Raw genomic sequence first — 21081 nt, 5'->3', positions numbered from 1 at the left:
CTAAAAGAAAGTGGAAATGTGTGCCGTCACATGAGCCCATGCACGTTTCAGCATGTTTTTTGGGAAAAACAGAAAAACGAAAGGGACCATCCAGACTTTTATCAGACAGGTGCAAAAGCAAACATGTGTCATGGTATGTGGGTGCATCAGTGCAAACGGCATGGGTGACTAAAGTAACACAGACATTGAGGTGTATAATGGGATTATAAAGACATACACTTCCATCAAGATTACATTTTTCCTGGGAAGCAAGACAATGCCAGGCCTCATTCTGCACATGCTAAAACAGAGTGGTTTCGTAGACACTTGAAAATGTATGGCCCATCATGAAAAGGAGAATCAGACAACAATGACCACAGACTGTTGAGCATCTTGGATTGGGCAGAGATAAAATGTATCCTCAGTTCCCAAATGATTAAAAAGTGCAATTCAAAGGAAAGGTGATGTGACACAGTGGTAAACATGGCTCTGTCCCAACTTTTTTGGAGTGTGTTGCAGCCATCAAAAATTTATTTGTATTTACAAAAGTTGGACAATTAAGTTGGTCAGTGTAAACATTGGAAATATTTTCTTTGTACATTTGTCAGTTAAATAAAGGTTTAAGAGAATTAACAAATCACAGATTATTGATTTAATTGCATTAAAAAAATCCAAACTTTTCTGGAAACGGGGTTGTATAACTTGTATTACGTTATTGTCCGCTATATAACGTTCTGTATTTTAAGTGCGCGCTGGAGCTTCTTTGTCGTCAGCCACATATAAATGGTCAAGCTTTTTAAAGTTGGGTGGCACTGTTTTTATTGAATAGTAGCTAGAAATGATCATTCTGGAAATAATTCCAAAGACATCATTCCTCCATGTCGCTATAGTTGTGGTAAGGACATCTCTATTGTTATAACGATAATTTAAATGTTATAGTTACTGTTCTAGTTATTGTCGTTGGTGTGACAAGCATTAAAACATGAACAGAACTTTTGAGATGTTGCTGATGATATATACTCACATGAAATGAACATATCATGTTGTCATGCAACTGACAGCTACTACTACGTACTACTACTATCACTACTACTACTTTAATGTTTGCTTTATAAATCGCTTTCATGGAAAGCTTGTTTTTGGCATGGCATTAAAAAAAAGAATTTTCCTCAGAATTGTGAGATATAAATTCACAGTAACCTTTTTTATTATTTTTATTGCGTGGCGGAAACAAGCTTCTATACTTCCATTCCAAACTAACCAAACACTAAAACAATAACAAAATATAACAGACACAACATAAAAATGTGTGTGTGTGATCCATCAGTCCAAACAGAATGACCACGGGTACAAACAAGAGTGACTTGCCTAAAAATTACGAAGCATGTATTTTGGGATGCTAAAGTTAATTAATTCAAAATAGTAGTCAGGGGTCCTAGTGGTCAGCTTGTGTAACAACGGCACCGGTGTTTAGCTAGTTAGCCAACTAGTGTTGGCTAAACTAGTGTTTAGCCAACACTGGTCTGGTTCTAGTAATGGGCGCTTTCGAAACACGCTTCGTGCAGCTTCGAAACCCTTGCGAATCATTTGTTTCGAAACAAATGATTATTGGGGCGGGGGGATGTCATGAACCCATGGACCAGTGTCTTTATATGAGTTATACCTGATCTTGGATCAATTTTATACATTTGTAAGCATTTAATGACACATTTGTATACGAAAAAGGAAGATTTGTATTTTAAAGTCTCTTATTGGTCTGATTAACCTGAATAATAAGTTATTCATGAAACGAACCAAACAAGCCCTACAAATTAATAAAATATCACATATCATAAACACACTTCATTTAATAGTATTAGTTTTTATGCATTTAATTGATTACACCTTCAATAAAACATTTGCAATTGATTTGTAAAAGGCGTTTTTATGCAATTTGTGCATAAAATGAGTTTTCGCTGCATTTGCACTGTTCTGACCAGCAGGGGTCACCAGCGTTTCGAGACAATGATTCATCATGTTCATCACTTGGTTCACTTGATTCGAAGTTTCGAAAAGACTCGTTTATCCCATCACAACCTGGGCTGCATTTCTCAAAAAGCATCGTGAGCTAAGTTGATCGTAGAAACCATTGGTGGCAGTAGTTCTACGGTCTACTTAGGCTTACGATGCTTTCGAGAAACGCAGCCCTGGTCCATAATCCAGTTCTGCTTTCAGTGGTTTTGTTGCCTCACTCAGTTCATCTTCATTCAGTTCGATTTCTGGTCAGGGTGTGCGCCTCCGTCTCGTGTTCTGATTGGTCAGAGTTGGCGTCAATTAAAAAGGGGGCGTTCGAAAACTCTCTTCAACTTCCCTGATAAAGTAAAGCGGCAGAAGTGTACGAGCAACAAACCACTCCTAAATTATTCGCAGTTACTAACTCAATAATTATCTCCTTTTGGGGAGATAAATATTTAGTTCGTTATAGTTTGAACTGGATTTACAGCTCGATCTAACGATTCTTCTCGTCTCGTTGTTTGGATTTTAAAGTGGACGTTTTGAGTGGTGAACGCGGTGAGTGTCTCTGCCTTCCTTCCACCTCCTGCTAACACACATCCACTTAGCCTGACATGTTGTTTTCTCTCTCTCTCTCTCTCTCTACATCGCACTTTAAGTACACATTTTTGTAACTCATTTTTATGTTGATTTGTTGTTTTCAAAAATTAGTTTCTCGATCATTTTTTTCTGTTCACGATAAAGGATCAGCTTATAATGTTCGCGACTTGACCAACTGTCAAAAATGTCATTGAAAAGTTGAAAGGTTCGGCTCTAACTGCGTCTAACAGGAAATTTAGAGGAACCGTGTGATTAAAACCCAGTCTGACAGATTACATCGATGGAAAAGGTTACTAAAGAAGTTATCTAAGTGGTTAGTTTCCTGGTTTGGGTTATTCTTCGTGCTCATTTGGCCATGCTTGAAAGAAGTCGGTTAGCAGCGAGCTAACGTTACATGGCTACATGTCCATCCTGCTGAAAGATTGAAAAGAAGTGGATTTTATTTCTCCCCGTGTTACAGATGTTTGTTTTTATGGGTACCTGATAAGGCTGTATAGGGTGGCACACTACTCGGTAAAGTGACTGTGATGAGTAATATTGAGTTCCTGAGAAGTGTTGATCGATAAGTGCTGGGTGGCGGTTAGCTTAGCTCATCGGGGTATTAGCTGTTTTTCAAGTTGAACAAATTGCCTAGTTGCTCATAGAAGTGACTCGTTTAGTAAATGTTTTCCTCTTTTGTGTCATGCTTTCACATGTGATGAAATCTTTACTTGTACTTGTTAGTGTTAAGCAAGTTTAGAAGGCGTTTCATAACATGTTTGGTTTATCACTTGCGCAATAATAAGAAAAATAAAAATAAATAAACAGTCATAAGGCTTATAGCCTGTAAATAATATTAGTGTAATGCAAATTAATCCACAATACATGTTGTTTTTAGTATGTCAGAGCACTCTTGACAGAGACTGTCCTCTTAACGTGTTTTTATTGTTGTACAGTTGTTGTGTTAGCAGTGATAACAGTACAGGCAGTTTCCTTTGTATGTTTCAACTCTGAAGTATATAAACGAAATGGTTAATTTATTATTTTGGCTGCTTTGAAAATGCCTGTCTCTTCAGGGTTGTCCTTTTGACCATTATAATGACTCATATTTTTAGTTTATTCTTTACTCATTGTTAATTTTCTTCACTTTTTTTGTTTCTTTTAATTTACAGGTGAAACTTTTCCGTTTGTCCTTTGAAGTCCAACACGCATCCCAGCTAAAACCATGCCATTCCCCTTCGGGAAGTCTCAGAAGAGCCCTGCAGAGATTGTGAAGAGTCTGAAGGAGAATGTGGCATACTTGGAGAAGCTGGAATCATCTGAAAGCAAGAAATGTGAAAAGGTCAATCCTTTTTTTTGTTTTGTTAAAATCTCGATGCAAATGTTTCAGCAAACCGTGGTCTGTGACTGAGTCAGAAAAACTCACTGTTTTTCCTGTAGGTTGCAGAGGAAGTATCAAAAAATCTTGCATCGCTGAAAGAGGTGCTGTCTGGCACCGGAGACAAGGAACCTCAGACTGAGGCAGTGGCCCAACTAGCTCAAGAGCTCTACAACACCAACCTCCTCATTTCACTCATAGCAAATCTACAGAGGATTGATTTTGAGGTGCATATCATTCCATTTGAAATGTTTGGAATTACAACTACTTCCGTCCTGCTGGAAGATATATTGCTCTGCTCTAACCACATATTTGCTGTTTGCTCTCTTTGATTTATAAAACGTTATTCACCAAAGGGAAAGAAGGATGTGGTGCATCTGTTTAGCAACATTGTACGTCGGCAGATTGGCGCTCGCACCCCGACTGTGGAGTACATCTCTTCCCACTCTCAGATCCTCTTTATGCTGCTGAAAGGGTGAGTTTCCAGACCCCAGGGCAGAGTCATGGATCAACACTTTCGGAAGCCATTGATTAGCCTGGCTTTTCCAATTGATGTTATGGGAGTCTGTGGTTGTATGGTTATTTTAGGACCATAATTTTCCCATATCCTGTCCACGTGGCTGAGCTGCCAATGAGGGTTTAGCTTTCACAGTACAAACATATCTAGTTATTGACACTGTAGTGACTTTTTTGGGGGGGGGGGGGGGTTATTTTGGGCAATGTTTTATACAGCAGTGGCCAAAATTTTTTTGTTGTTTTGTTTTTAATGACCCTACAATCCATCATTTTTTTAATATATATTTAAAAAAATAAAAATAAACCTGAGAGAACAACAAACAACTCAATGTTCAAAATTAATGGGCAAAAAAGCAAGCTACAGGTTTTATTTTACCATGCAAAAACAAAATGCTTAGAGAAACAAAGTTCATAGGAAAAAAGCTTACAATGACTAAAACATAATCAGTTATTATATTATTATTTCTTTAGTTCTCTCTTGTTTTTGCATGTGCTTATAATTTCTTTGTATGACAGTCTGGAAAAAAATTGTCCGCACAACTATGCAATATGCTTACAACAAATTGTTTATAATATTTGAATAAATGGTGTCAATTTTCCTAGACCAGACATCCCTTTTGTCCACTAATGTAAATGCATACAAACAAGTGTGGGTCTTGCATGTTAGAAAAGTAACAATTTAAAAAAAATCTGACTTTTGAAAGCAGCTATGAAACCCCAGAAGTGGCCCTTAACTGTGGCATGATGCTGAGGGAATGTCTGCGTCATGAACCTCTGGCCCGAATCCTTCTGTTCTCGGAGGATTTCTTCTGCTTCTTTCGCTATGTGGAGCTGTCTACCTTCGACATTGCCTCTGATGCTTTTGCCTCTTTTAAGGTATGACATGTACACAAAGCATCATCCATTTTGTGGGTTTTTCACTTGTAAACTTTGTCTTTGTCTTAAGAACATAAAAAATGCTACAATACACTAAAAAAAAAAAAAAAAGCAGAAAAGTGATAATTTATCGCTTAACCATCATTTAGTTATGTCATAAAAATGATTCAAAAAAGTTTTTCCAATTAAAGTAAATAAAACCATAAAAAAAGGTTTGTAAACATCATCTATTATGAAGTGAAAAAAATTGAAAAATCTTGCACACTGACATTTCTTGCAATAACAAACTATGATAACACTTTATTTTACAGTGTCTTTGGTACATGTACATGTTACATGTACCATAGTAATAACAGTAAATTATGCATAATTACATTCAAATAGCCCTCAACCAAATCCTAATCATACCCTAACCCTATAGTAAGTACATGTTTTTTTTTTTTTTTCTTGCCTTTACCTTGTATGACATAAGTGCATTTACCTTAAGACTTTGTTTTTAGGATCTCCTGACAAGACACAAGATCATGTGTGCAGATTTCTTGGAGACAAATTATGACAGAGTGAGTAATTGTTGTTACTCAATATTTCATGTGCCAGTGCTTTTGTATATAAGTGATTTTAGCTGCTCTACTACATGGAGAAATATTATAATAAATCATTTGTTTTCAGGTGTTCACGGAGTATGAAAAGCTGCTGCATTCTGAGAACTATGTCACCAAGCGCCAGTCTCTGAAGGTGAGAGTAAACCACTATTTTCTAAGGGTGTCACGATTCTCCGAATCCTCGAATTCGATTACATTTTCGATTCTAAAGTCACGGTTCGATTCGATTCTCGATTTAAAAAAATTTTTTTTTTGAAAGCACAAGCTATGCCATTTTTAGACTTTTATGCAATATAATAATATCTGACCTTTGTTCGCAATGTACCACACACTACATTGTCAAATTTAAAACGTTTATTAAAGGAGAAGTTCACTTTTAAAATGAAAATTCTGTCATCATATACTCACCCTCATGTTGTTTCAAAGCTGTATGAATTTCTTTCTTCTGCTGAACAGAAAGGAAGATATTTAGAAGAATGTCAGTAACCAGACAGTTTTTGGGTCCCATTGACTTCCATAGTAGGAAAAAAATATACTATGGAAGTCAATGGGACCCAAAAACTGTCTGGTTACTGACATTCTTCTAAATATCTTCCTTTCTGTTCAGCAGAAGAAAGAAATTCATACAGCTTTGAAACAACATGAGGGTGAGTATATGATGACAGAATTTTCATTTTTAAAAGTGAACTTCTCCTTTAACAACATAATGTAACAATAACTTATATCTGTGTTCTACTTGGGATTTTGTAGCGCAGAGTTTTCCACCACTGAATAAGGTCGCATGTCCGCGGCTATAAATACTCCTAGCGCGCTTGTAATTGCCTTTGCACGTGTTGAGTTAACTTACTTGGAAGTTTTATTCCAAATGAAGACGGGAGAGTAGTTTACAGTTGTCGGTTTAACAGATAAATCTATGTTTTTGTGGTGCCTGCGGAGATGCCCTGCCATGTTAGTCGTGCTGCCGGTGGAATAATGTGGTATACGTACATAGCAGAGTTTGCAAACTGTGTTTTTTTTGTCGACAACACGAACATTGTCAACATAACTTACTGGAAATCCAAAATACTTCCACACCGGCGACTTCAGTGAAAGAGGAGGGGGTTCAAGTTCTGTCGACGGGTCTCCTGCGTCTGCAGTTGCCATGCTATCTTTTGGCTGGTTGTTGTAGCTGTTAGGTTGACTCGCAGCACTTCAACACGGGTTTTTTTTTTTTCGCTTGGCAAGCCGAGCTGACGTGACATGGGGGCGTGGCAGCATCGACGATTCCATTTTTTGATTCGATAATCGAGATTGAGCATTAATTTCGATCGATTTCGTGACACCCTTACTATTTTCACAGAGTTGCTTTCAGTTATTTAAGGCTGTAATGTTATTCCAACCCTTGAGGCAGAGAATGAAAATTCTGTCATTTACTCACACTCAAGTTGTTTCAAACCTGTAAGAATTAATTTTTTTCTGCTGAACACAAAAGAAGATATTTTGAAGAATGTTGGTAACCAGACAGTTGATGTACCCCATATGGAAGTCAATGGGGTCCATCAACTGTCTGGTTACCAACATTCTTCAAAATATCATCTTCTGTATTCAGCAGAAGAAATAAATTTGTACAGGTTTGAAACAACTCGAGGGTGAGTAAATGATGACAATTTTCATTTTGAAGAGGACTTTTCCTTTAAGTTGCTTGGATGAAAGAATGTTAGTTGAAGTCCTTGGCTTACATTGAAATTTCATTCATGACAAACCTTATTTGGTTTCACAAAAGCAGCAATATGTTTGGTGGTTTTGCTTTATTCTTACCATTTGTTGTTGCGCTTAAGTGTGCTATTACTGACTATCTAATGATATCCAGCTTTTGGGAGAACTACTACTGGACAGACACAACTTCACAGTCATGACCAAATACATCAGTCGAGCTGAGAACCTAAAGCTGATGATGAACATGTTGAGAGACAACAGCCGCAACATTCAATTTGAAGCCTTCCATGTCTTTAAGGTATGTGTTTAAATGCACAGCATTTCATGCAACTTTAATATATTTGAGTTTGGCATTTTGCTTGTCTGCTTTTCCCTCCGTCTACTCCAATTACTTTCCGCACTCAACAGCTGACCGGTCTCCTGTCCCAGTTCTGCCCTCCCTTATTGAATGTAAACAGGTCAGGGTCAGTTACTAGGGACCGCATGAATGGAGATTCAGTGACTTTTACGGGTTTCTTGTGTCCTCTCAGGTGTTTGTGGCCAACCCCAATAAGACACAGCCTGTGCTGGACATCCTCATCAAGAATCAGTCCAAGTTGGTGGAATTCCTGAGCCACTTTCAAACGGACCGTTCAGAAGACGAGCAGTTCTGCGATGAGAAGAACTATCTCATTAAGCAGATCCGGGACATCAAACGGCCTGCACCTGCAGAGGAGTCCTAATGGAAAACGTGGAGTGTAGAAACGGGGCGCTCGCCTAGTGATGTGGTTTGATTATGTGGGTGAGAACTGGATGTGAGGGACAGCTAAATAAGTCAAAGAAAGAAATCACTTGGACTAAATATATGTACATCTAACTTCTGAAACAGGTGGAGAAATGCTGGCAGAATGTGCAAACACATGTCTGTCCCTTTAGTTGGGGCGAGCAGGGTTCTGCTGCGGGAGGAGCAAGTAGAACCCAAGCACTCCATTTAAACCTATATATATATATATTTTAGCACTGCCCTTAGAAAAAAGGAAGTACAATTGATTTACCTTCAGGCGGTAAATCTTTGATTAAAAAAGTATCCAAATTCATGTGAATGAGAAGTATATCTAAAGCCTGCTCATGGCTTTTTAACATTTTTAAAAGTTAGGACCGGTATATTGGTACAAGGTATGGCTCTGCATATTTGCACTAAATCTGGTAGCTTTGCTCCAGGTTGGCCATTAGTGCCAGTTCATACTCTTAGCACAAGACAACCAAATATTGTAAAACGGTAGGTCATAAATACAGGACATTATGAGGCCTTATTTAAGTTCACAAACACATTCTCACATTTAAACTAGTTAAGGGATGTTAAAGCATTTAAAAAGCCAGAAAATGTCATGTGGTCAAGCGAAACCTTTATCTTTGAAAAAAAACAGCTGTGGAGTTTAGTGGTCATGTTGGATGCTGCACTCAATTTCCATTTTAACTGGGTGCCTTATTTAAATAGCTTGGTCATTCTGGGTCTTCTATTACATTTATATTTATCTATAACATTGGATTTGTAGTATTATTCTGCTTTTGCTTGGGTTAACACATTAGGAGGACTAGTTTGCTTTAAAATTATTAAAAAAAAACATACTCCTTAATATAAGTTTTCTCAGTCTAGATAAAAAATGCAATGAATTCAGGGTTCATAGACTTCAGTGAAGGTGAAATACATGGTACACAATTACAGTGCAAGACATGATAACTTCCACACACACTAACACTGAAAGGATGTGAAATGCTAGAGCTGGGGCATGTCATGTCATTCCTCATACTGCATTTTGATGGACAGCTTAGACAAGCCAATTAAAAGCCTTTAAAAGATGGATTCAATAGGAAAGACAATTTAACACAGTTCTTCGTGTCCTGCACTGTCAAACTTGAATGAGCCAAAGCTGTGGTAACACGGTATATCTTACGATGCCTGACTAGACTTCGAATTGGGTTCTCCATTGGATCGCACCTTTCAGTATCTCTTGGAAGTTTTAGATGAAATGCAGAACAGGATTCTACTGAAAGGTTCCACCATTAGTCTTTATACCTTAAGTTGAATATATTTTATGTACTCTATTTGCACAAGTTCCTTTTCTCATATACCTCAGATTTTAAATTCCTAAGTGCTGTTTTCCCCCCCGCTTTGCTTCAATAGAATTTTTCTGGTATCAGGTTTATTTCATTGACATGCATTTGGTGTCATGAACTAGCATTGGTTAATGTAAAAAAAAAAAAAACCATAATATATATTTCAATACAGTTGCATAAATTAACATTAGTTTATACATAAATAATGAACAATGGCATATTTATTAATAATTAACATTAACCTAGATGAATAAAAAACTGTTCATGATACCTAATGCACTAAGTAACAAATCACAATTTATTGTCAGGTGTTTCTGTTGTTATTATGGATGTGGGGCAGTAGCTTGAATTATGCAAGCTAAAATAAGACTTTACAACACCAAAGTTGTGGTCTTTGTAATGCTGAAAAGGACCTGAAAAGGGAAACAGTTTAATTTTTGCAGTTTGCTAATGGGTACATAGACTGTCCCGAGTGTGAGGAGAGCACTCGCCGTGCTTGTGTAAATGAGCCACACTCTAAAAGGTTTTTAATGGATCAATCCAAATGTCAATGTGTTCTTGTGCTTTGACATCGTTTCAGTCAGCTCTTCAGCAGACACAAATGATTTGAAAGTATAACTTGTGCGTGTAGATTTGTGCTTTATTGTAAGTATTTAGGGGGTAAAGGGGAAAAACCTTCTGAGCTGCCTTTCTTGCTCTTATAAACTGCACCATGTGTAAAATCACTTGTCATTTGATACCAAAAAGTACAAGAAATGGGTGTTTGGCCAAATGTGATTATTCCGCTGACAGGGTTTTAAAGGAGGTTTTTGTCTTTTAAGCTCATTTAAGCTTTGAGCCTTGAGATTCTCCATGCAGTGATACTGATCTCTGACAAAGAGTTTAAAAGTAATATGTGAAATATTTGGTAAGTATATATATATATATATATATATATATATATATATATATATACATATACATATATACACACACACACACACGCCTTTATTATTTGCAGTTTGACTGATAAATGTTTGCTATGCTCTTCACTCATTTTTCACACATTTGAGTTTTGTTTCCACTGTGGGAGAGGATTATATATGTACATAAAGTTTTATTTAAAAAAAAAAAAAAGCAAATGTGGAGGCATATTGAAAATAAAAGAAACCGTGGCACTTATTGTGTGGTAACATTAGTTTTTTTTTTTTTTTATCTAACCATTTTAAGGATTGAAATGGCTACATTTTAAATATTACTGCATCTAATTATTGGCTGCTGAAGTGTCTGCGTAGGAGCTCGAGGGCCGCGCGGCTCCGTGCGTGACTCTCTCTCTCAGCATGCAGGTCAGCGCGGGTCTGCTCCACCTCCCTCTGAAGCCTCAGGAGCACAGCCTCATTTTCTATCCGAGCTGCTTTTTCCAGCCTGTCTCCTTCAGACTTCCATTGCGCTTGCACTCTTTCCAGTTCCCACATGAGGTTGGAGCGCTCCTGTGTGATCTGCTGCATGTCCTCCTTCGCTTTTCTCAGGGTTGTCCTCCACATGTCTGCCTCTACTTCCTTTTCCCTGACCTGTATAGTCAGCTTATGTAACTGAGCATTCATTTTTTGGCTCTCAGACTTCAGATCATTTATCACGAGGGCCTGACGTGTAGCCATTTTTTTGGAAAGGCTTAACTGCTCCTCAAGCTTCTCCACCAGGCCTTGCAGCTTCATCCTTTGCTCATGTTCTGCCTTAAGCTGCTCCTCTGTACAACTGAGCTGTTGCCTTAGTGTCCATCTGTCCTTCTCCACTTCTGCAAACCCAGCCCGTAGTTTGCTGATGTCCCTCTCGTTCCAAATGCACATCTGTCCCGCAGTCTCACTCTGGTCAGTAGGATTTTCAGAGTTTGCTCCATTTACAGGCTGCTCATGCCTAATAATTCTCTTCGCCACGGTCTCCTTCTTTAGCAGTCGCTCAGCATGCTGAACCTCTTTCAGAGCTCTCAGGTAGATCTGCCTTCTGTGGCTCATCTTGGGTTCATCGATGTCTGTAAAGGGGGTGGATGGTGATTTTGTTGAGCTGTTGCATCGTTCATTCGTGTTGGTCTGGTTATCAAGCAAGTTTTGGAAAGAGAAACGAGGAGGGAACAGTTTCTCCACCCAGTGATGGCCATCTCTGGAGCTGGACTCATGTTCAGGGATTTGATCAGTGATTTCCATGGTCCTCGTATCTATCTAAAAAAATAAATTAAAAAAAACCCTCAAGGAACACAGCGTACTATAAGGGCATTCATCGCCCTCTCCTTTCATCAGTTATTAATAAAATGGCTGGATGCTTGGTCGTTCAAAACCAAATCTGTCGTCAACCCCGTTTTTTTTTTTTTTTTTTTGTACTATCTGGCATTGATGAAACGTACAAAGCTGTAGGTATTTTCTCTCACCCACAAGTCGGTTTTAAAGAAATATGAGCGGTTCATGCTTACAACAAAAGCGTCGTTGGTACGGTCTCTGTCCAGTCAGTGAGCAACTTCCTGTTTACAGTACAAGAGAACAACGGACACTTAGCGCCCTCTTCTGGTTGAGTTTAAATTCTTTGTTACATGCCATTATCCCTACAAGTACATTGTTCATTTGCGTTAACCTCAGTATGAACTCAGTTTTGTTGATTTGCTTTGTATTTTTTTATTTTATTTCTTTGTATATAAATTACAGAGAAACACAAGAGTGCTTAATTTGAGATGTCCTGCATACTATTTATTCCTTCTATTTTAATTTAAGGAAGCAGGTCTTTGATTCATGTCAAAGTGTCTGAGATTATATTGTGAAATCAAATCTAAGCGTTATATTTATGTTAATATAAAAGTATAGTGTTTTATAATTATCTATATCAATTTTGTTTTAAATGTGTAATTACAGATATTCATTCACTTGCAAGGATTCTAATGTGTCTGTGTAAAAAGTCACTTAAATTTTTAGGATATATATTTGCAGAAGTTTAATGCCAACAATAATCGATCAAAACTGAAGTCTAACACCTGCTCAAAATGTAAAAAAAATTGCTGCCTTAAATAAAGTACAATCTACTTGGAGGTTTAAGTAATTTTACTATAAATTATAAAACAAATGGAAAACTGTTATAAGTTGGAAAACTTATTGTGGTGAGTTAAAGCAATGTAAAAACGTATGTTGTCATAACTTATTGATCATATTTTTTTTTACAGTGCAGAGTGATTTTGTAGATGTCTGAAAGGTTTTGATTGTCGGGGATTTGGAACTAATTGTGGAAGTCGGATTAATTTTAGACATGCATTTCAGAGATTAGTTTAAATTCATTCACTGCACCAATTCGGAAGATCTTCTTCATCCATAGAGGAACTTATCCTAATTTTCCTTGAAGTATAAAATTGTATCAGAGTATAATTACATTTAGTTTAAAGCATTCATAACAAAGAACTATCTGTTGTTTACAATTCACAAACAAGTAACATTGCATTCTTGAAACACTTCAGTCAATGTGTCTAGTTTAATTTGTTTTTCAGCAACTAGCGTAAGTAAATGCATACACCCTATCCTTTTTTTCACGCTGATCATTTTCTTTGTTCCTTGAAGAAAGGAAAAAAAGTAGGTTAAAGTTCAAAAGGACGCTCAAGAGACTTCCTCCTATTTAAAGAAGATACTGGTAACTTGCAGATCTTAAAATCAGTTTAGAAAAGTGTTAGTTTCTAAAAAGTCTTTAGGGAACAAAAGAGTTTGACAATTAGTCTGCATGAACTTTTTAATTAGCAGACTCAACAATAAACCCAAAATGAACTGGTGGATAAAATGATGCGGGAATGCTGAGGGAAATGCTCTTTGAAGCCAAATACAATGGTGCACACACAGCCCAGTGTGGAGTAGTGGGGGGTTGAGTGAACCGGGGTCAAAGGTCACCAAAGCCTTTTGTCTCTCACTGACCATAGGATTCATTTACATAAGACCAAACCGAGTGTCTCACATTCTAACTATCTTTATGAAACATTTCGATGTCTTGAGGATTGCATTTCCAGAATCCCCACTTGTTTTGATGAGCAGAACTCCTGTTAATTAAAGCTAAAAAAGATTTTCAGAAGGATTTTTGTGTGGACTTTCCTTCACCACCCCCAACGAGAAGAAGGGGATGCTCTACAATTACATGCATGACATAACATTTTGTTGTCTATTTTGAGTGGCGACATGGTTTGAACATGAAACATCTGCGCAGTAGATACTGAGACCTCACTCTTCACTTCGCCCAAAATCTGGTATGTGGACCATTTAATGCACGAATGTTTATACACACAACTTATACCTGACTGCATGTCAGAATGATTGTTATGTGAATTTATATGAATTAATCATGATTTTTGTTACCCACTTTTCATTTAAATTTCTAGTAAAACATTGCTATGTGTTGTGTGTCCTATTGTGTTTGGGCTGTGTATTCCAACTTGTAAAATGTAAAATCTGTTATGGGAATATAGTTTTCACTATAGATTTATATTACAACTGTGACGTTTAGCTATTGTTTCTGTGTGTAGGTTGCTATTTTTCTGAATCAAATGCTATTGTAAAAAAAGCAAAATGTTAAATAAAGTTTAGTTTGAACTTTGACTTCTTATGGCACAATGAAGTAGAACATTATGTCAAACTGATAAGCTTCCAGTTGCCTAAATAATATAAATACATCATATATTCTATGTAAACAAGTAGCCTATTACTTTTAACTTTGCATGTGTGGATGACACCACAAAAGACCAAACAAAAACAAACATGAGTTTTCATGCCCTGGGATGCCAAGTTTTTTTTTTTCACCCACTTGCAAAAACATGAAACATTAATTTCAGATGTATCACTTTTCATAATGCATGTAATTCCAAAGCAACGTTATAGTCATATAGAATGGTAACACTTTACAATAAGGTTCCATTAGTTAACTTGAACTAAGAATGAACAATACTTATACAGCATTTATTAATCTTAGTTTGTTAATTTCAGTATATTATGATCAAATGTTGTATTTGTTAACATTAGCTAATGCACCATGAACCAACATGAACAACTGGATTTTTATTAACTTGCATTAACAAAGATTAATAAACACTGTAACAATTTTATTTTTCATTGTTAGTTCATGTTAGTTAATGAGTGTTACCTGAGTGTAATACGGTCAAAAATCGGAAAAATAATCTGTCAACTAATTTTAGATTGTTTTTAATGAAACAAATGTTCCTATCAACAACATAAAAACACATTTACATTCAACTTTTCCAAAAAGAACATTCATTTAACCAATAGGCTAATTTAACATAAACACTTTTTATTCTAATCAACAGTGTTGCTTTATAAGTCTTTAATAGCTTTATAATTCTATAATTGCTTTATGTTATAATAACGACAATAAAAAGACAGACTAGCCCTCAGTCCAATGATGTGAAAGTGGTGGTAAATGGGATATGGAGAGCGGATGAGTTGTGGTGGGGGGATTGAGTGAGTTGAGGAGGAGGAGGAGGAGGAGGAGGAGGAAGAAGAAGAGGAGGAGGAGGCTCGCGAGGCCCATCATCACATGACGAGATGTTCGCGCCTCTTTCGTAAACCTTGCCCAAACTGATGATCCCAAACAACTCGGAGGTTACGCGAATACGCGCTAGTTTAACTCACGCGGAGGCCTTAAAAGCGTCAACTTTTATTTCTCGTCGTGACCAGGGTTCACGCGTGGGTCTTTTCTGTGGCGAGATATGTTTGTGGAAACTTTTGAAATTGTGACAGTGTTTGTTGGTGGGACAGGCTTTGTGTGTGTGGAGCAGCTGGGGAGCTAACAGACAATGTAGGAGATGGATCAATTAATGGACTCTTGAACGCTTAGATATATTTGGAGGTGTGTTTGTTTGTCTTAACTAAGCACATGTAAGTGAAATTCGTTTTTAAAATAACGAGACTAACATTTTTTTTTGCGACTGTATCAAAGAAATCTAATGTTTAATCTGTGTTATTATCAAAGCCATCCGTTCTAATAGTTTTTTGAAAGGAAATTAAGCCATTACGTCTGCCTTTACGTGATTTGCTGATTAATATTTAACCCGTTTTACTAACAGTTTGTGTACAGGCGAGTCAATCACTTACTTTGCTGAGTAAATCTGGACCCTGTTTTAAATTTATATTTGGTTTAATAATCTCAGGCACTGCAAAAACGCGAGTTTGAACCTCAAACCTGGTTTTATCGGTGTATTTTCAGTTTATTATCAAACCCATATTTGAAAGTAGGCTACTGGTGAGTTTCACGTGGCTCCGCAATCCTTCTCCATAGCAAGGGCCATTCTATCTAAACCCAAACTCCGGTGAGAAACTATAGTTGTTGGATTAAGAGCATTTAACCTCATTTTAACGCAAACGAGTTATGGAAAAACAGCTATAGACGCCCGTCGTTTAACCCTCTAAAACTGCTCACTTAACTTAACTCAGTTTTGTTATTGTCGTCAGCTTATAGATGCTATGATTTCGTTTCCTGTTGATAACACATATACACACTCTTATGTAATCAGAAACTTCTCAGCTGATTTGCTTTAATTTTAGCGTAATAAGTTCTATCGTTGGAGGGTTTGCTGCCGATTAAACGACAGTCTGTGTCGTTAAAAGGAGAGCTCGCGGGCCACACAAGCAGAAGATCGGGCACCGACCTCTCGAGGCCTAGTTAATGTTTGCAGATTCGACCTCTTTCAGTCTCACAGGCGAATATTCATCGTTGAGCGTTTTTCGTTCGTTTCTGGACGCGCGTGATTCGAAATATCGCGTAATGCGGCGTTTTGCGCTAATTCTTTATTTTTTTTTGTACAATCTATGGTCTATAAATACAGTATTTAGACAACACAAGGTGAAGAAAATTTCATTTTTAAGGTGACTTGGGTTTTGAGTGGACACTTTTGGGAGTAGACGTTGTTTTTGGTTCGTCAATTAGCTCGTATAACAGTAGTGAAGAACTTTCAACAAGTTGTACTTGTCTTCAGTTGAAGATCCTCCATTTTGAGAGACCCAATGAAACACGAGCAAAGCGCGCCAAGCACGAGAATCTCTGACGTTCAGTCAGACTCCAAACGGACTGTGAAGAAAGTTACTAAAATTGCATACCTTAATTAACTTAATCCACAGTTACAACCTGCAGTCATAAGTTTTAACTTATCCATTTAGAATTTAATTACTTGCTCAAAAAACTAGCTAAAATCAAGTAGAAACGACAGAAATTATTAGTTAAATAGATGGAAATATTTGTACACTCATTTAAACCTTTGTATTTTGCTGGTGTACATTTTAATTGATTCCTTAGACCAGCCATATATGTTTAAATTCTTAAACTATGCAAGCAAAATATAATAAGATTAATCTTTTTATTTGTCTTCCCAGGTGTTATGAAGATGGATCGTTAATGAAGGTATAATGGTGGAGTTCAGGTCCTTCAAGGAAAAACCTAACTTAATATTAATATGGCCCTCCTGTTAAGGTGCATCTTGTGTAGTTAGTGAAGTAGTCTAGTATCTACTGCGCTAGATGCTCCTTTTGGCAGGAGTAGCTGTATAATCAGCATGTGGAAGCAAAAAACAACTTCATTTATCACTAAGTTCTGTTCACATGCAGTTCCTGCTCTACTTTGACATTACTATGCTATTAATCACACTGTGCAATATGTATATATTTTTTTCATTATTGTTTTTCTATGATCTATATGAGTTTGTCCTGGCAGTTCCAAAGTGCTCACAGTGCAGGTAGTGCCAGTGAATCTACTGCAATGTTTGCACTTCTAGTATTGCCGGTCGCCTTCTGCCTGTCACTCTGGAGCTGCTGCTGCTTATGGAAAAGCCCTGTTATGTGGGGTGAGTTTTGCAGGATTGCATCCAGCCTTATTACAACATGCTGTGCAAATCCATGCAAAACTCGCTGCACCAGGGACAAACTTCTTCTATAACTGACTTGTTTATGCTCAAGATGATATTTACAACCATGTAATTGCATGTATGCCTAGTTAGTTTTTCTCAATTGCTTTGGCTCAATTCTCAAATGAGACATTTTTCCCCTCTAAAATCAATGTTCAGATCTCTAAACAATTAGTTTCTTGTTAACATCAAATTTGAAATTGCAAAAGAGCAAGTACAATTGTCTACAATTTGCACAATGACTAAATGCACATGGCTTGATTAAAACTAATGAGTTGATTCTCAGTGAAATTGTCAAACTCTTTACAACTTCTAAACATTCTTTCATTGTGTGAGCAATCACATGCAAAATAATCCATTCAGTGATTCAAATCTGTCACACATGTTATAATCCATAAATATTTATGACATGTAATGTTTGCTAAATTGGCAAACAGCCTGCCATTGTAATGAATAGGAATCACAATTTATCAATCAACCAATGTTGTATATATGGAGTTTGCTGATGGCTAAATCACCATACATTTGTATTTATATATTTATTTTTGTACATTTACATTTAATCATTTAGCAGATGCTTTTATCCAAAGCGACTTACAAATGAGAAGAACAATAGAAGCAATTTAACTAATAGGACAACAATATGCAAGTGCATTTGTAGAAATGTTACATGCAAACTGAAAACTCTTGTCATGGAAGAGCAATAAGATGTGAGTAAAAATGAACAAGCAACTGAGAATTTTCAGTTTACATGTAACATTTCTGTGAAAAATGTACTGTATAAATACAAATGTTCATTTTCTTTTTGTGTACTACAGTATTGACTTTACCTTCTGTCTGAATCTATTTAAATTGATCAGTGATACATAGACAAAACTGACATTCTTGTATAGAAAGCATTTAGTGTGAGCAAAAAAGTAGAAAAAAACATGAAATTTCTATCTATGGTGAAAAAACATCGAAACAGTTTGACCAGTGTGGCTCACACAATGACAAAAACACTTTATTTTGGTGCCATTGGCCAGTTTACTGACTCAATAAAGGTTTTGAAGAATGAATTAAATGTTTTGGGTGAGTTGCTGCATTTTGCAGACATGCAATAAGAGATGTTCCAGCAAACAGTTGTAACAATTGCACTTACAGTTTAGGGAAATGTGCCAAAGCGATTGAGAGAAACTGTAATAAGCAAAAAACTTTATTTTAAACTATGCTGAGCTGCAAGCGTTGCCATAATTCTAAGACACAATATATCATAACAGCAAAAATATATGCATAGATTTCTATAGAGAGAAATGAAAGCACTTTGTTGTGTGTTATATTACAAAAGTATGTTTAAAATATAGTTGTTTGTTTATATTTTCAGTGGCACTTGCATGCAAATATTTGTCTTGCTGTTTTCGGGTGGATGACTTTGCAATTTTAATAGTGGCGAAAATCTTCAGTAAAAATTGCACGGTATCCATCTGTAATCCGCTAGATTCCATTACCTGCATTTCCCCCCCACTTTGAATATGTAACTATGTAAATTCTCAATAAAATTATGAAGCCATTTTAAACTGCCTCTGCTCGCATTTTGATTGCACAGATTTGATGGTGACCATTACCAACACCAGATGGCAGCAGATACCTGGAAATGTGACAAATGTGTTTGTTGTTTGCTCTGCATTTTGAAATCAATTTGAAAATGTAAATTTGTTAGAGAAGCAATATAGACAATATCAGAAAATACAATCCCCTATCGATATTATCTCATTACACCTTTTAACAAATTAAATTAGCTTAAGACGTAATTGAAGACCAAGTCGGGAAAAAGTCCATTTGAATTGTGAAGTAGCCCAGACTTGATCTTCGTCTCCATATGCGCATGACCGATTCATAACGCGCCTCCTGTCTTCATAACCATAACTTTAATATCAACGAAACAGTTCAATACCAAACGGTAATCTTCTGTAATCGATTCCTTTTAATAATGCAAGAATCATGAATTCGCGCAGTCCCACCTTATGCAGGGAAATGGGCTTGATTCGTGCGCATGAAGTTTGTCTGTTAATGAGGTGGAGATGAAGAGCTCCTCCACAGGACTCTCCTCACACTCACTCACTCCAGCGATACTGCCGCTGAGTCCACAGCATCGCTTTCTGCTCACTTCAAGCAACGCAGATCGTTCCTCCTCACTTCCTTTGCGTTTGTAATCAGACCTGTCCCCAGGAAGCCTTTTACTCCAGATAGTTCTACCATTTGGATTGATCATGCCTGGACTGAAGTTGAACGGTGCACTGATTCTGTGCGTCCTGATGCTGCCCTTCTCTCGGCCGAACAGTCAGATGCTGGACTGTCGCGAAGTGCGCTCGTCCTTTCAGTTTTTGTACCCGGGGATGAAATGGACCCCAGAAACGCCAGTCTCAGGTAAAACGAGCTATCGGGATCAGTTGATTCAACTTTCTATGTGATTTTATAATCTCAAAATCTCCCGTCCAAAAAAAAAAAAAAGCTTTCAAAAACATGATGTCTAAAAGTTTTACCTGCTGTTCAGTAAGACTTGTATTTTAAAAATATGGTGGTAGCCTATGTGTATTTTTTTGTATTGCAAAGTGGAAACTAGCCTAGTTTATATTAAACTGTATACGGTGCGCTAAGTAGGCTACTGTAAATGATAATTATTATTGTTTTTTTTTTTTGCAACGACCCATAGGTTAAATGTAGATTTAAGAATATTTAAACATTTATAATTTACATTATACGATTGATCAATATATCCAATTATGCATGTTTGGAATAGCCTATTTGTAAATCTTAAAGTAAAACTGTCATAAGAAGAAACTTTATGTTCAGTTACTTTTTTTAATGTTTCTAGTAGGCTATTATTTAAATTATTAGTTGTCTATGTAATCCAATTGTGATTGGCATCTCGCTCTTGCTTTCTCTTTCTCTCTTTTACAATTTCATTATTTATTCATTAGATAGTAGTGTCAATGTTTTTGCTTCTAGTTATTCTAATAATAGCCTAACTATTACTGGTACCAAATTGTGAATTTATTTGCTATTGAACTCTTTAGGGATCTTTATTTCAATACCAATAATTCACCTTAGTACAGGGTTTCTCAAACTTGGAGGGCCACTGTCCTGCACAGTTTAGCTCCAACCCTGATCAAACACACCTGAGCAAGCTAATCAATGTCTTCAGGATCACTAGAAACTCACAGCTTGGTGTGTTTGATCAGGGTTGGAGCTAAACTGTGCAGGACAGTGGCCCTCCTGGACCGAGTTTGAGAAACCCTGCCTTAGTAGTTGGCTATGTATTCCAGTTTTTGCTAATAACTGTCCCATAGCTTTACTTACTTCACTATTTTACCAGTACACACAATTCTATTTATGTAACGTTTGTATCTACTGTAGCCCATTTCGTGTGGTATTATTTTCACTCTGCGGGATGCGAGAGGATCTATCAGTAGGCTTGAAGATAAGAT

At 36.8% G+C, this 21081-nt stretch overlaps 3 protein-coding genes across 3 annotated transcripts in view; 2 read left to right on the top strand and 1 right to left on the bottom strand.

The window, feature by feature from the left end:
* Positions 1 to 2302: 2302 nt before the first annotated feature.
* On the top strand, positions 2303 to 9319 carry cab39l1 (calcium binding protein 39, like 1). Its single transcript, XM_079893541.1, has 9 exons — positions 2303 to 2529; positions 3723 to 3892; positions 3991 to 4155; positions 4285 to 4403; positions 5152 to 5320; positions 5821 to 5880; positions 5990 to 6055; positions 7772 to 7915; positions 8148 to 9319. The coding sequence occupies exons 2-9, from the start codon at positions 3776 to 3778 to the stop codon at positions 8337 to 8339; spliced, it is 1032 nt and encodes a 343-aa protein (XP_079749667.1). The 5' UTR covers positions 2303 to 2529; positions 3723 to 3775; the 3' UTR covers positions 8340 to 9319.
* Positions 9320 to 10961: 1642 nt separating this feature from the next.
* Positions 10962 to 11894, bottom strand: ccdc160 (coiled-coil domain containing 160; the record flags this gene model as incomplete). Its single annotated transcript, XM_079893017.1, has 1 exon — positions 10962 to 11894. The coding sequence occupies one exon, from the start codon at positions 11892 to 11894 to the stop codon at positions 10962 to 10964; it is 933 nt and encodes a 310-aa protein (XP_079749143.1).
* Positions 11895 to 18800: 6906 nt separating this feature from the next.
* gpc3 (glypican 3) overlaps positions 18801 to 21081 on the top strand; it is a 139914-nt gene continuing 137633 nt past the window's right edge. The window contains exon 1 of the mRNA XM_079892579.1: positions 18801 to 20020. Coding sequence (XP_079748705.1) covers positions 19864 to 20020 — 157 coding nt within the window. The 5' untranslated portion in view covers positions 18801 to 19863. The remainder of the gene's footprint in view (positions 20021 to 21081) is intronic.

This window comes from Squalius cephalus (assembly GCF_949319135.1).
Source record: "Squalius cephalus genome assembly, chromosome: 14".
Lineage (NCBI taxonomy): Eukaryota > Metazoa > Chordata > Actinopteri > Cypriniformes > Leuciscidae > Squalius > Squalius cephalus.
The sequence above is the reverse complement of the archived record's forward strand: the minus strand, read 5'-3'. Positions and strand labels throughout refer to the sequence as shown.